Below are 12,977 nucleotides of genomic sequence, written 5' to 3' on the forward strand. Positions count from 1 at the left end.
CAATGGGAATATCAATTTCTTTCATGTTGCATTCACTAAATAAAATGTGACCAGTATTAAAAATTAGGATGCAACAAACAGTCAGACCTTATAGAGACCATTTTCTTTTTCCTTTTTCTTGTGGGGATGATCTTTGGGCTTGTGTATTTGTATGCCATACTCGACATCAGCTACTGATATACACGTTTCCTCTGGGGAAAGGAAGTAGCCAGGAACAATAACAATCTGTGGGGGAAAATGGAAGGATAAAATATTAATCTTTTTATTCTTTAAGCTGGTTTTTGAAAAGAAAAAAAAAAAAAAAAAAAGAGCACGAAAAGTCAAAGTGCAGTTACACTGAACCTTAGACGTGGAAAAAGCGCTTGTGCCGCCTACACACATTTTTCACACCACACGAGAATGAGAGACAATGTAATGGGTTTTCCTGGAAAATCTTTTCACGTGTTGCTTGTTTTCACACTGTGGTCTGACCTTTAAATTGTGACCAAGAGTCTGAAGGCCTATTTGAAATTCTGTGTACATCTCCTGCACGCTTTCCCCCCACATCAGTCTCCTCTCACTCATCTTGTCAACATTTATTACTTACTTACCAGCTTGGAAGGGGAAAAAACCTGAACGGTGTAAAGACGCTAACATTAACTAAGATGAATATGTTAAATATGTCCGGGTATTTCTGAAGTTTGCAAAGTGTAACATGATAAAATTTTTAAATAAATGAACAGAAATGCGCAAAACGTTTGAATGGACACGAATGAATCAAATCCCCAAATTTCACAAAAAAACCCACTTTAAGCTTAAAGTGAAAAACCTCAATCAAAATAAGTGTAAATGTTAATTGATGGTTTGTAAGGTATGTATCTAAGGTTCATGTATGTTCATGTCTTAGTGAGTTTTTTCCTCGCAGTTGTTTTTCCCGCTGACTTGCTCATTAGGGGTCTAATTCTACATCTGAATTTCTGTAAAATTTCTGCTTTACAGAAATAAAACAGATAAAACTGAAATCATCTTTACTGACTGACGGTCATTTCATGACCTTTTTGAACAAGGAGGAGGAACATTTCTACTTCACTTAAAAATCTATAAATTATTGTCAGTGTTATCATTTACTTCACTACATTTCCAAAAGCAAGTGTGTGTCTGGAGCCATTAAGTCTAATTACGCAAATATGTACAGAGGCTCTCCAGATTTCTAAAACATTGAGAAGCCTGAGACAAAAACAGTCTGAGTATGAGTAACAACGATTATGTTCTTGTATTATCTGTCAGGAGACATGAGCAACTGCTGGAATGTTTCTCACACACACAAACACACACACACACACACACACACACAGTAGTAAAATCACACTTCTTGAACTTTATGTACTCACTGGGTGTGTACTGAAAAACTGCTAAAGACTAAAATATCACAGAAGCTTAACTGATAAATAGCTAACTGATGTAGCAAAACCTTTAAATAATTTTGTGTGGTGAATTTTTGTTCTTAATTTTATATTGCATTATTAGTACAAACAGATCAAGAGAGTAATTGCAGACTAGTTTAATTCAATATTAAAAGTAAGAACAGACAAGCTTGTGTGGTTTCTCAACAAAGAAATCATACAGACAAATGCATACTGGATGGTGATGAAATGTTTGCCTCATAGTAATTAACTTTAGAACTGCCTGTTTGTAATTAAGATATTTTTTAAGAGACTGAAGTATCCATTTCAAATTGAAGAACTCGAGTGTCCTGCACAGAGCCCTGACCTCAACCCCACTGAACACCTTTGGGATGAACTGGAACACCGACTGAACCCCAGACCTCCTCACCAACATCAGCGCCTGATCTCACTAATGCTCTTGTAGCTGAATGATCACAAATCCCCACAGCCACGCTCCAACATCTAGTGAAAAGCCTTCCCAGAAGAGTGGAGCTTATTATAACAGCAAAGGGGGAATAAATCTGGGATGAGATGTTCAACAAGCACACATGACCGTGATTAGTGAGATGTCCACATACTTTTTGCCATATGGTGTATATATTACCTGGGGTTATTTCTACTGGTCATTTTATAGAAGGTAAAATATAACATAAAATCCCAGAGGTACTCTAGTAATAATTACATTACCCCACCTCCTCATGTAAAACTAATCGAAAATGAACAGGGCTTTAGAAAATTATCATATTATTTATGAAGGCATCTCCACAAGCACCATAAAACAGAGTGCAATCTTAAACTTCTAGCATTTTGCCTGTCAGTAATTGCTTTATTCTTTATCTTGTTTGCTGACTATTCTGTGCTCTGTGCTGTAATTGGCAAATCTGCGCTGGGTCTACTAACTACTTTATTGGGCAGTAAGAGCTCTACCTATCTATCAAATGACTACATAAGTAGGGTGTGGAGAATTAAAGAACAGATTTATCACCTTAATTACTGTAGATGTTACTGCAATATCCTTCATACCAAATGAGTGGATGACAGCATAAGGGGGAAAATCGGTGTAACTGATTATTATTAATGGTTTTTAGTCTCCCCCTTTGCATGTTTCAGTTCTGATTCTTTATTTCCAATAAGTAACATGAAGTACACGTGAAACTTTCGCCCACATTGTTTATTGCCTGTTCCTTTCTATAAGCAGGTCAGTGACGGGAAAAGAGCTTTGTTTTTATCAAGAAAATCACGGCCATCTGCACAGCAATGTCAATAAAACATGGAGGGTGGGGACAGCTGTAAGTGATCACAGTGAAAATATATGGCATGAGATAGTTTCCACATACTGCTCAGTATTGTACACACACTCCGCTCTGCAGCTACAGACCACAAAGAGAACATTGTGGATTAATACAGCAAGTGGTTTAACATGGGACTGTACTGGGAGGAAGGTGTCCTGGGAGCTAGAGTGATAATTTACCACATCTATTTATGAGATCACTTTCTCTCCTTCTCTCTCACCCTGAGCAGTGAGCTAATCGTGTGTGTGTGTGTGTGTGTGTGTGTGTGGAGCAAAGCGAAAAGCTGAGCGATCTGGTAAGCTGTAATGTGATTTGTTTTACGGTACTGTTTATCTGCTGTGCCAAGCGCATGAGCACATTTAGTTCTCTGAGCGGTGAACTGCTGAGATTAGATAAAGAATAAAACACTTCAAGACACGCTGTTCTGGGAAAATAATCCATTCTGGGGCGGTGTGAGAATCCCAAAATGGATCATTTTCCAAGAACAACATGTTCTGTAGTGTTTTATTCCTCTTATACCACAGTGATTTGCCAAAGATTGCAATTTTTAATTTATTAATGAATGATGAATTGTGCTATTTAATCATTTACAGTTCCATTTAATTGTGCAGAGCATCTGCAAAACAAGTTAGTTCCTGTTATCACTTATGTTATAGCAGCTAGAAACAGTTTTGTTTCTCTCTCTTGAAGTAAATAAGACAAAAAAAAAAAAAAAAAACTTGTTGTGTTGCCAAGAAACCTTGTTGGTGACTGATACAGAATGACACCGGAGACTCCTTCCATAAATGTTAAATAAATGTTTTTTCACCATATCAATGATTATACACTTAAATATTATATATTCAGAAGTTAAATAATTTTATCCTTTTATTATTAGGCGTAGATTATGTGGCGCTTCAGCATACAAGTCATTAATGTAAACCTGTGTTTTGCCTTACACCTGGAACTACTGTCAGAGCTGCGGTAACAGGACATTAATCAACACCATCTAACCAATCAGAATCAACAATTCAACAGCACTGTGTTATAAAGTTTCTATAATGTACAGAAAATGGAAGTGTGTGATTTGAAAATGATGGATGGGGTTGCATTTTTACAGACCTGAGGTCACATCTACATAAGTAGACGGTAAACTGTTTCACTGGAAGTACATGTGTTTTGTCAGATCCTGTATTAATAAAGTTTGTCATGTTTATTGTCAGAAAACTGTATTCAATTGCCTACCCCCTTAACCACATGTGATACGGTATAAGTTTATTAGGGAATAGATTAGGATACCCAATAAGCTGGCAACTCCTGGACGTACAGTGTTCTTTCATATTTACAGAGTACATATGGACTGGGTACAGCTTGTCTGTAATGGTTTTGTAGTCTTGTAGTTCTTACCAGTGCTTTGGGAAGTCTGACGTTTGGCTTGCACAGAAAGCCAGTGTAGACGAGGCTGAATATGAAACTCAGAAAACACAATCCCACAATTACAGAGCCGACAACCCAAACAGCCAGGAACGCTACTGCAGAGTGACAGAAAGAAGAATAAAAATACATCATGAGACACAACTAAACCCAGTACAGTGTATTTCAGGCAAAAGTAGGTTTTATGTTTGGGTACCATGAAGTTGTGTTGTGCTGTTGGAGCAGGTGTTAAGTTAATGTGATTAGACATAATTAACACACTATCCTGTGACCAAACCTTTCAGTTCCATTACTTAAAAACACCAAGCAAGAATTTGGCATGTATTCATTTATCAGTTATTAACTATTAAATATAGTTTAAATACAGTTTAAATTCCAGGTCTAGACTGTGCAATTTAACCTGTTTTGTGTAAACCATGCTGAGGTAAATATGCCGTGTACACAGCTGGTAAACTGACATTCTCTCTTTATTCATCATTGACCTTCTGCACATTTTCTCTTTAATGACTTCTGATCTCTGTATTAGTCCGATATATGTATATTTAACCCTTTGCATGATTTTAAATGATTTAGGACTGCTGGCATTCAAAATGAAATCATGAGCACTTGTACACTTGTATCCAATTCTCTGTGTTTGTGACATTCCCACTACAATACTGAAATAACTTCTAGTGACAGAAAACTCTGCTGAAAGCACTGATGATCACGAAAGCAGAGATGATCATGAAAATAACAAAACAAAACGAAAAATATCTGTCTTATTTTATTTCTGCACCATGATCATAAAAATCAGGCCCATGATGTGATGAAAACTGTTTTTTTCCAATATATGATAATGGTATCCACGAACGTCCACAAATCATTTGATAGAATCTGTTCTTCTCTCTTGTTGAACATTTTTGTCTCTTTGAGCTATATTTGCATACACAGGAAGTAAGCCTTTTATTTTTGTGTACCTTATTGTGGTTTGTGCATATCAACTTCGCACAGAAACGAATTGCTTCTGAGAACTTCAGTAGCACATTTCCTGCTAAAGCATAACAGTGCAGGCCAAATTAGAAAAAAAAACCCTGAAACCTACACAGAGGACACTGAGTGGAGAATGCGGCTATAGGTGGGATTATTTCTAACCGAAATGCTGAAAAAAACAAATGCTTGAAAGGGCACTGAAGAGCAGCCTTTATGGCTGTTACCTCCAAACGGTACAGCCCCCTCACATCAGGACAGAGTACACTGTAATGTCGAGAGGCTCGGGTGTTTAACTAAATTCAAGTATGACTAGTTACATGCACTATTTAAAGCAATTTTTAAAATAGATTTTCTAGCATCAGGAATGTCACTTCAAAATGCAATCACTATTATGGGTTATGTAGTTATTATTTTTACAACAATTTTCTTTTTTGATATATTAATGTAATAATCCCGTAAAACATGATAAAATTAAAAAACTTAAAAACATGATGCACTTTGTAAGATGTTAAAACGCGTCAGTGTCATGTCTGGATGTTTTTCAGCTTGTGTATTAAGGTAAACAAACTATCAATCTAATACCAAAGACCTGAGATACACTGTAGAGAATACCGTGTTTTTCAGAGATATGTACAGATTAACAAGTGTTGTGTATACACTGTATTTCCTGAAAGAGAAACAGTATTTAACTTTTTTTTAATATTCAGAAGAATACCATTATTGATGGGGCCAAATAAGGAAAGAAGACAGTTTACTACACGTAGTCATGTGTTTGTAACTACAGGTCTGAATTGTACATTAACTTGTACATGACATTACAGGTCAGAGTTCAGAAAATCGTGCATATCGATATTTATACCTCAGATTAACTCTGGATTTCAGTGCTATTCATAATTTATGCGAGCATTACATACACAGGGTGGGGTTTCTTTTTTTTGTGTGTGGAGGATATCAGAGAGACGGCATCACAATCTGAGCCAGTGCTGATCTCAAGGCCCAATTTTTTAAATGAATAAAATTATGAGCTGTAAGTGTAGTAGATGAGTGTTTGAAAGTGCTCGAGTGCATGAAAGACAGTGTAGAATATAGAACATAGAAACAAATGTCCGAGAACAAGAAAGGTAAAAGAATTAAAGTAACACAGCTAAGCAAAAATGGTAAAAGCTCAGTCAGCTTACCCCCCCTGGGCTCTATTCGACTGGAGAATTCACAGGCGCAGGAGTGCAGTGATTTATTTCTTTGTAAAGTGTTGATCTTTGGCTGGGCTTGCACACAGTAGCGCTCGCCCGGCTGAAGATTTCGCAGAATGAACGAATATGGCATAAAATGTTTACTCTGGTAATCAGTAAGTGGACTGTGGCAAACATCCTAAATAAATGAATGAAAAGGTGAATGAATATTAAATAAGGAACAAAAATTACATCATCTACACATTTGTAAATTATTATATAATACACAACAAGTAACGATCTGTACAAGTTAGTCTTTTTCATCAATTAGTGTCTGGTAGGTGTTTGTGTACAGTAACGGGGAAAGTACACACTCCCCATTACTGTACACGAACACCTACCTGACAAATATATTTTTATTTATCAGGATCTAAATAACAATTATGTGGCTTCTATAAACAAACAAATATCCTAAAAACACAACAGATTTCAACATGTGGTCATTTTTTTTTCCCAAAAAGGAAAACAACATTCAGAAACAAGGTGGGAAAAAATAAGTACATCTCTAATACTTCCACAAACATTAAGAGAGTAATTGGCAGCCAGGTGTTATTAATGAAATGCACAGGATAAGTTAATCATTAAGAAGTGTGATGTCTTCTATAAAAGCAGAACTTTTAGCAGTTTGGTGTTCTGGAGCACTAAGGTGTGTATCTACATCATGCCAAGAAGAAAAGACATCAACCAGGACCTCAGAGAAGCAACTGTTGCTGCTCATCGATCTGGGAAGGGTTATAATGCTCAGAGAAAAACCCAAGAGCTACATCATTTGACCTACACGCCTCTGTAAATACAGTAAATGTTTATGCTCATGAAAACACAATCAGAAAAAGACTGAACAAGTATGACTTCCATGGAAAGGTGGTTAGGAAAAAGACCCTTCTCTCCAAAAAGAATATGACAGTATGACTAAGGTTTGCAAAATTGCATCTGCATCATCATACGCAGCGCAATGTTTAGCAAAAACCAAACACAGCGTATCACCACAAACACCTCATACCAACCGTCAAGCATGGCGGTGGAGGGGTGATGACTTTTCGCAGCCACAGGACCTGGGAGATTTGCAGTCATTGAGACAACTATTAACTTATCCACTTTATATCAGAATATTCTTGTGACAAATGTGAGGCCATCTGTGAGGGCCAAAATTTGGTCATGCAACAGGACAATGATCTAAAGCACACAAGCAAATCAACATCCGAATGGCTAAAGAATAAAAAAATCAATGTGCTGGAATGGCCAAGACAAAGTCAACCCCATTGAGATGCTGTGGTGGGATCTTAAGAGAGCTGTGCATGAACGAATGCCCTCAAACATCAAAGAACTGAAGCAGTGTTGTAAAGAAGAGTGGGTCAAAATTTCTCCAAAACGATGTGAGAGACTGATAAACTCCTACAGAAAACGTTTACTTCAAGTTATTGTTGCTAAAGATGTTTCTACATGTTACTCAATTATAGGGTGTACTTATTTTTTTCCAATGAAACAGTCACAGCATAACTGTTTGAGCAGTCGGCTGAGGTTTACCTTTTCATCGCTGACTTTCTTCCACCATATGTCAAAATATATAGCATTGTAAAAGCTGTCATGGGCACCTGGGCGATTTGGTAGATCAATGCTGATATTCAGGCAGTCACCACAGCCAGACAGAGATATCGTGGGAGGCCCAATAATGGCTGGAAAAAAATAGGAAACACGACACACTAATGCAAACAAATGCAAGAGATTACGAGAAATAACAAGTTCTTGCTAAAGAAAAGCCGCAGGCAATTGTATTTAGAAGAAAAAATTTAAAGTGCAACTTACTGCTTGTGTATGGCGAAAAATGAATGCTGACTCTAGACGATGAGCTGTTGCCAAATGACGCCCAAAGCTGGATCTTGTATCTTAGGTATATATGTTTCATGTATTCAGAGATGTCAATAGATGTACCACTGATGCTAAGTGCCTGATTAACACTATCAGGAAAGCAAGGGGGAGAAAGAAAAAAAAGAAAAACAACTCGCAATTCATCTCAGTTACAGTTCATTTATTTATTTCGACTAGGATGCAAAATTAGAACAGTACGGGGCTGATACCCGCCAAAAAAATAAATAAATAAAAAAAAAATAAATAAAAAAAATAAAAAAAGTGGATTGGATATCATAGAAAAAAGAATAATTTTGATATAATCCTGTAACAAATGAAAAAGTTTGGAATTGAATTTGGAAACTTGTTTACATCTAAAGAGACACAACTACATATTTTTTGTTAGTATTCATTTTATTATATTTATACCTTATTATATTTGCTATGTATTTTTGTGTGAGAGTTTAACTGAATAAACAAAGCTGCAGTTTTGTGCAAGTCATATTCTTAGCTAAGTGAAGCTAAGTGAAGTGCTTCAGTTTTAAGATTATGCCCATGGAACATGCTATATAATAAGGTGCAGTTTAGTGTGTAAGTTTAGTTTGTGGTTAATTCATTTGTCTGGTATGTTTATTACAATAGATAAGGTTATTTTAAGGCCATGTCTGTCCTGATTTTTTTTATTTTTAATGAAATTTTCATTTATTTACAAAATAATTGTCTTGTTTTTTTTGCTCTGATTTATTATTCAAGGTTTTGCTTTCAACATATAAGAATTTAAACTGTGTTTTAAACAGGCTGCTCAGTCATGAGTATGTGTGTGCACACACCTAAGAAACAGTGTGCAAGGTTGTGTAAACTGTGTTTGAGTGTGTATCACTAAGGTTGTTAAGTATGTGAGGTGAGAGAGAGGATCAGAGGGGTGATCAGTCCATTTATAAAATTTCCAAAATGTAAAGGTAAACAAATTTTAAACCTGAAACTGACATGAAACTGATATAATCAAGCATTTTATTACCTGTGTCTATAGGCTACTTTTATTCAGGCGAGTGACAAATTAAATTATTGATAAATAATACTAGTAAGTGTTTTAGTAAGGTGTTGGGCCACCACGAGCCACCAGAACAGCTTCAAAGCCCCTTGGCATAGATTCTGCAAATCTTTGGAACACTACTGGAGAGATGAACACCATTCTTACAAAAGATATTCCCTTAACTGTTGTTTTAATGGTGGTGGTGGAGAGAGCTGTCTAATACATCGCTCCACAATATGAAGGCCATATTATATAATTTACTGTACATTATTTTCAGCCTCATCAAAACATTCAGTGAGCTCTCGTGTCCCTCACGTCCGTTTGCATTGATTTGCAGTGACCCTTGCCTCTAAATGGACACAAACCATACTAGCAAATTTCCTCCCACGGTATAACTGAGAGACCTTTACCTCACATTGGTGTTTTTTTACTGTAATTTGTCACTTGTCTTTTGTTATATTTAATAAGCAGATTAGTAGATTTAAATAGATCAATAGTAGTAAAACATGGTTCTATTATGGCCTATGAGCACGTCTTCTTACATTATAATACATTGAGATTAAAATAACATAACTGCAACCCAAAATATTGACAGTGTATGTACATTTACATCACCTGCATTATGACAACTGCAACAAAGCAAATTGCAAAACTATCTATAGGCTTATTTTATTGTTTTTGACTTGTTTTCTTTATCAACTCACCCAACATTCACATTGTAGACTGTTCCTGGTTGTGTCCCTTTTCCTGGACTCCACTGCAAGATGTGAATGAAGTTGTTCGACAAGACTTTAACATTTACTGGTGCCGGGACCGAAACAATTCCTGAAAAGGACAACAAGCAAAAGCTACTTGACTTTCCCATAATCCGTTCACCAGAGAGGTGCACATAGTGTAAATTAATGTCATTATCAATATTAGTTAAGAGTGATTATATTTTGATTCATTTGTCAGGTATATTTTTTTTTTTATACCTGACAAATGAATCAAAATAAACCATCAAAGGTGTACCACTACTACTCTACTGGGGACAACCAACAGATCTGACATACACTTAAACAGCCATTGTAAATATATAAATTATTTGTGTAGTTTTTCTTTTGAAACCCCACACCTAACCAGTTAGAGCCAAAAATGTTCAAATATATTTGATATAGCATGACCCAGCAAATGTTCTGTACTTTAGGGATCTTATAACTTTAGTCACAATGTGGCTATTTAAAGCTGAGAGTGAGTCTTGAATCTGATTTGTAAGAAGGTGTTGATCAGTGTGCTCATTCTTATACATTACGGCTTTTCACAGGGTTCATTCACAGGAACCTGCATAATCCAAGCCTATTATTAAACACCCTGTTATTGGAGCTCCTGAGTGGCGCAACAGAGATGTGTTCACCATACGGGCTTGAATCCTGACGATGCCACACCCATCCTTGCTCGGTCGGGAGCCAAGGGAGCAAAACTGGCCATATGATACGGAGGGAGAGGGAATTTGGAAATGACCAAATTGGGAAGAAAATGGGGAAAAAGGTGCTGTAAGTTAACAAAGAAAAATGTATAGTTCTTGATATGGTGGTGTTTATGTTGGGGAACAAGATGGCTATATATTATTTCAGATGTGTATGTGATTATTTCATTCACCAATAAGAAATAAGCAGTGCCACTATTTTTATTTATTTATTTTTTTACCAACCGAAGTGTGGTTATGTTGTTTCTAATGGCTCACAATACCAAGTAAGCTTGTGAAATCACAGGTCAAAGTTCACCTAGATAAAGTGGGTATGAAGGGAATGTAATCAGTCTCCCTTAACCCCTTATGCACTGCCAACGTATCCTTTAACAATGTTCTACAAGATTTCTTAAGCTATGATTAAGTTTTGAAATTATAGGTACCCTCCCACAATTAATATTTGGTGTCTCCCTTGGAGAGAATGTTTCAGACTGAATGTATTTTTCCTATGGTTATGAGAGTCCTTATGGCTATGATGATACTTACAAGAGATGATATTTTACCTGCTTATGTGTGTTTTTATAGCTTCTTCCTTGTAGCCAGAGTTAGTATTATTCCTACAATTCCATCGCTCTTAAAACCGAGACAACAGGCAACTTTACTCTATTTGTCTAAAGGTAATCGTTCACTTAAAACACACTGTTCATTATCAATAGATTCATTAATATAATCAAACCGCTCTGCCACAGTGTTTTCATACAGTTTTTAAATTTTTTTTTTTGTATATAATTGGTTTATTACCCAGGTTATGCTGTAATCCAGTGACTCCTTTCTTAGGTTTATGTACTGTGGTGTAATATAGTAATACTATGTAGCTGTTGGTGAGCTAAAAAGAATTGTTAAAACTGGGAAATATTAAAAACAGACCTTGGAAAGATAAAACAGGATATCCATGATATCGTGCATACAGTATGTACAGACCTTAACACTGACATTTTGCACTGTTGTAGTAGGATATTGTAAAAGCTAATGCGATTTGTGTTGAGAATTATTACACATACCTTGAGTGCTGAGAACCATAAAATAAACATATAGCAGGGACAGTATCCTCATATTAACTGGGAATCAGATCCACAAGGTCATATTCTCCCTGAAAAAAAATGTGTAGTTAGAGATCAAGAGTTTGCCATAATGCTGATCTGAAAAAGTAAACCAACTTGTCTTTAGTTATATTTGATGTAAATTATTTAATGTAATGTAAAAAAATTATGATTCAACTTTTTTTGTAATTCAACTTTTTACTGTTCAACAATTAGAACTTGGTACATCACCACATCATTTAATAAGCACCCTCACATATTCAGCCATTCGCCACAATAAAAGGAATGCAATCAAAACAAAAGTACATGGAAATTAAACATTTGTCCTGCTCATTTACCCCATTTTAATGTGCTGCCAGAAATGATCCCATGTTTTTTTCATTTCCCCTTTATTATGCAGTCTCCCCAGCATGCTCTCATATGATGCGATTTCAATCATCCCATCCATCCAGTCTTTCAGATCTGGGGTTTTGGGGCATTTCCAGTTGCGTAGAATCATCCTAGCAGCTGGAATACAACCAATCTTAATAAGGATAAATTCATTTTTTGCTATGTTGGGTACCACCAATTTATCTCCAAGAAGGCATAATCATGGCTTCAGAGGTAAATTAGACTCCAGCAACTCTTCAAGTATTCACAGAATTTTGTACCAGAATGGGTGAACCAAAGAACATTCCCACATCATATGTAAGTAAGTGCCTTCCTCTTCGTTACACTTTCAACATAAATTGTTTCCAGCTATCCCAATCCCGTAGAGCCTAGATGGCGTCCAGTAACAGCTATGTACTATTTTACACCGGATGAATTTTCCCCTAGCCTCCCTTATGTTCTTACCCACATTAGACAAAATGTCCAGCCACTCATTGTCATTAATATTAAACCCCAAATCTTCGTGCTATATCGTTTTAAAATTATTACAAGTGTCTGCAGTTACACTGAGCATTGATTTGTAACACATAGAAGCCATTAGAGCTTCAAGTGGTAACTTTAGATAGGCATACACAGGGTTATTATTTACACTGACTTTGTATTTAACACAGTGCCTAATCTGAGGAATCCCTTGGTCCCCAATGTTATATTTTTTCAACAATTCAGAATATGACAAAAAAAAAATCTCATTCTCATGCAAATGACTAATTGTAGTCACTCCTTTGTGCTGCCATTGCTTCCAAAACACCACTGCTTTACGTATTTATGTATTTCACGATTATTCCAAAGTGATGCA

The 12,977-nt window shown here is 36.1% G+C and overlaps 1 protein-coding gene across 4 annotated transcripts in view; it reads right to left on the reverse strand.

The window, feature by feature from the left end:
* Positions 1-12,977, reverse strand: part of crfb1 (cytokine receptor family member b1) — a 30,060-nt gene that overhangs the window by 2,652 nt on the left and 14,431 nt on the right. For 3 of the 4 annotated variants that reach the window (XM_053233976.1, XM_026938205.3, XM_026938233.3), the window contains 8 exons: positions 12,091-12,259; positions 11,714-11,802; positions 9,910-10,030; positions 8,131-8,282; positions 7,852-8,000; positions 6,277-6,466; positions 4,103-4,227; positions 88-225 (listed from right to left, as the gene is read on the reverse strand). In XM_053233976.1, the coding sequence (XP_053089951.1) occupies positions 88-225; positions 4,103-4,227; positions 6,277-6,466; positions 7,852-8,000; positions 8,131-8,282; positions 9,910-10,030; positions 11,714-11,765 (927 nt within the window). In that variant the 5' untranslated portion in view covers positions 11,766-11,802; positions 12,091-12,259. The remainder of the gene's footprint in view (positions 1-87; positions 226-4,102; positions 4,228-6,276; positions 6,467-7,851; positions 8,001-8,130; positions 8,283-9,909; positions 10,031-11,713; positions 11,803-12,090; positions 12,260-12,977) is intronic. The other variant, XM_026938224.3, reaches the window with a different exon arrangement.

This window comes from Pangasianodon hypophthalmus, chromosome 5 (assembly GCF_027358585.1).
Source record: "Pangasianodon hypophthalmus isolate fPanHyp1 chromosome 5, fPanHyp1.pri, whole genome shotgun sequence".
In the NCBI taxonomy this organism is placed as follows: domain Eukaryota; kingdom Metazoa; phylum Chordata; class Actinopteri; order Siluriformes; family Pangasiidae; genus Pangasianodon; species Pangasianodon hypophthalmus.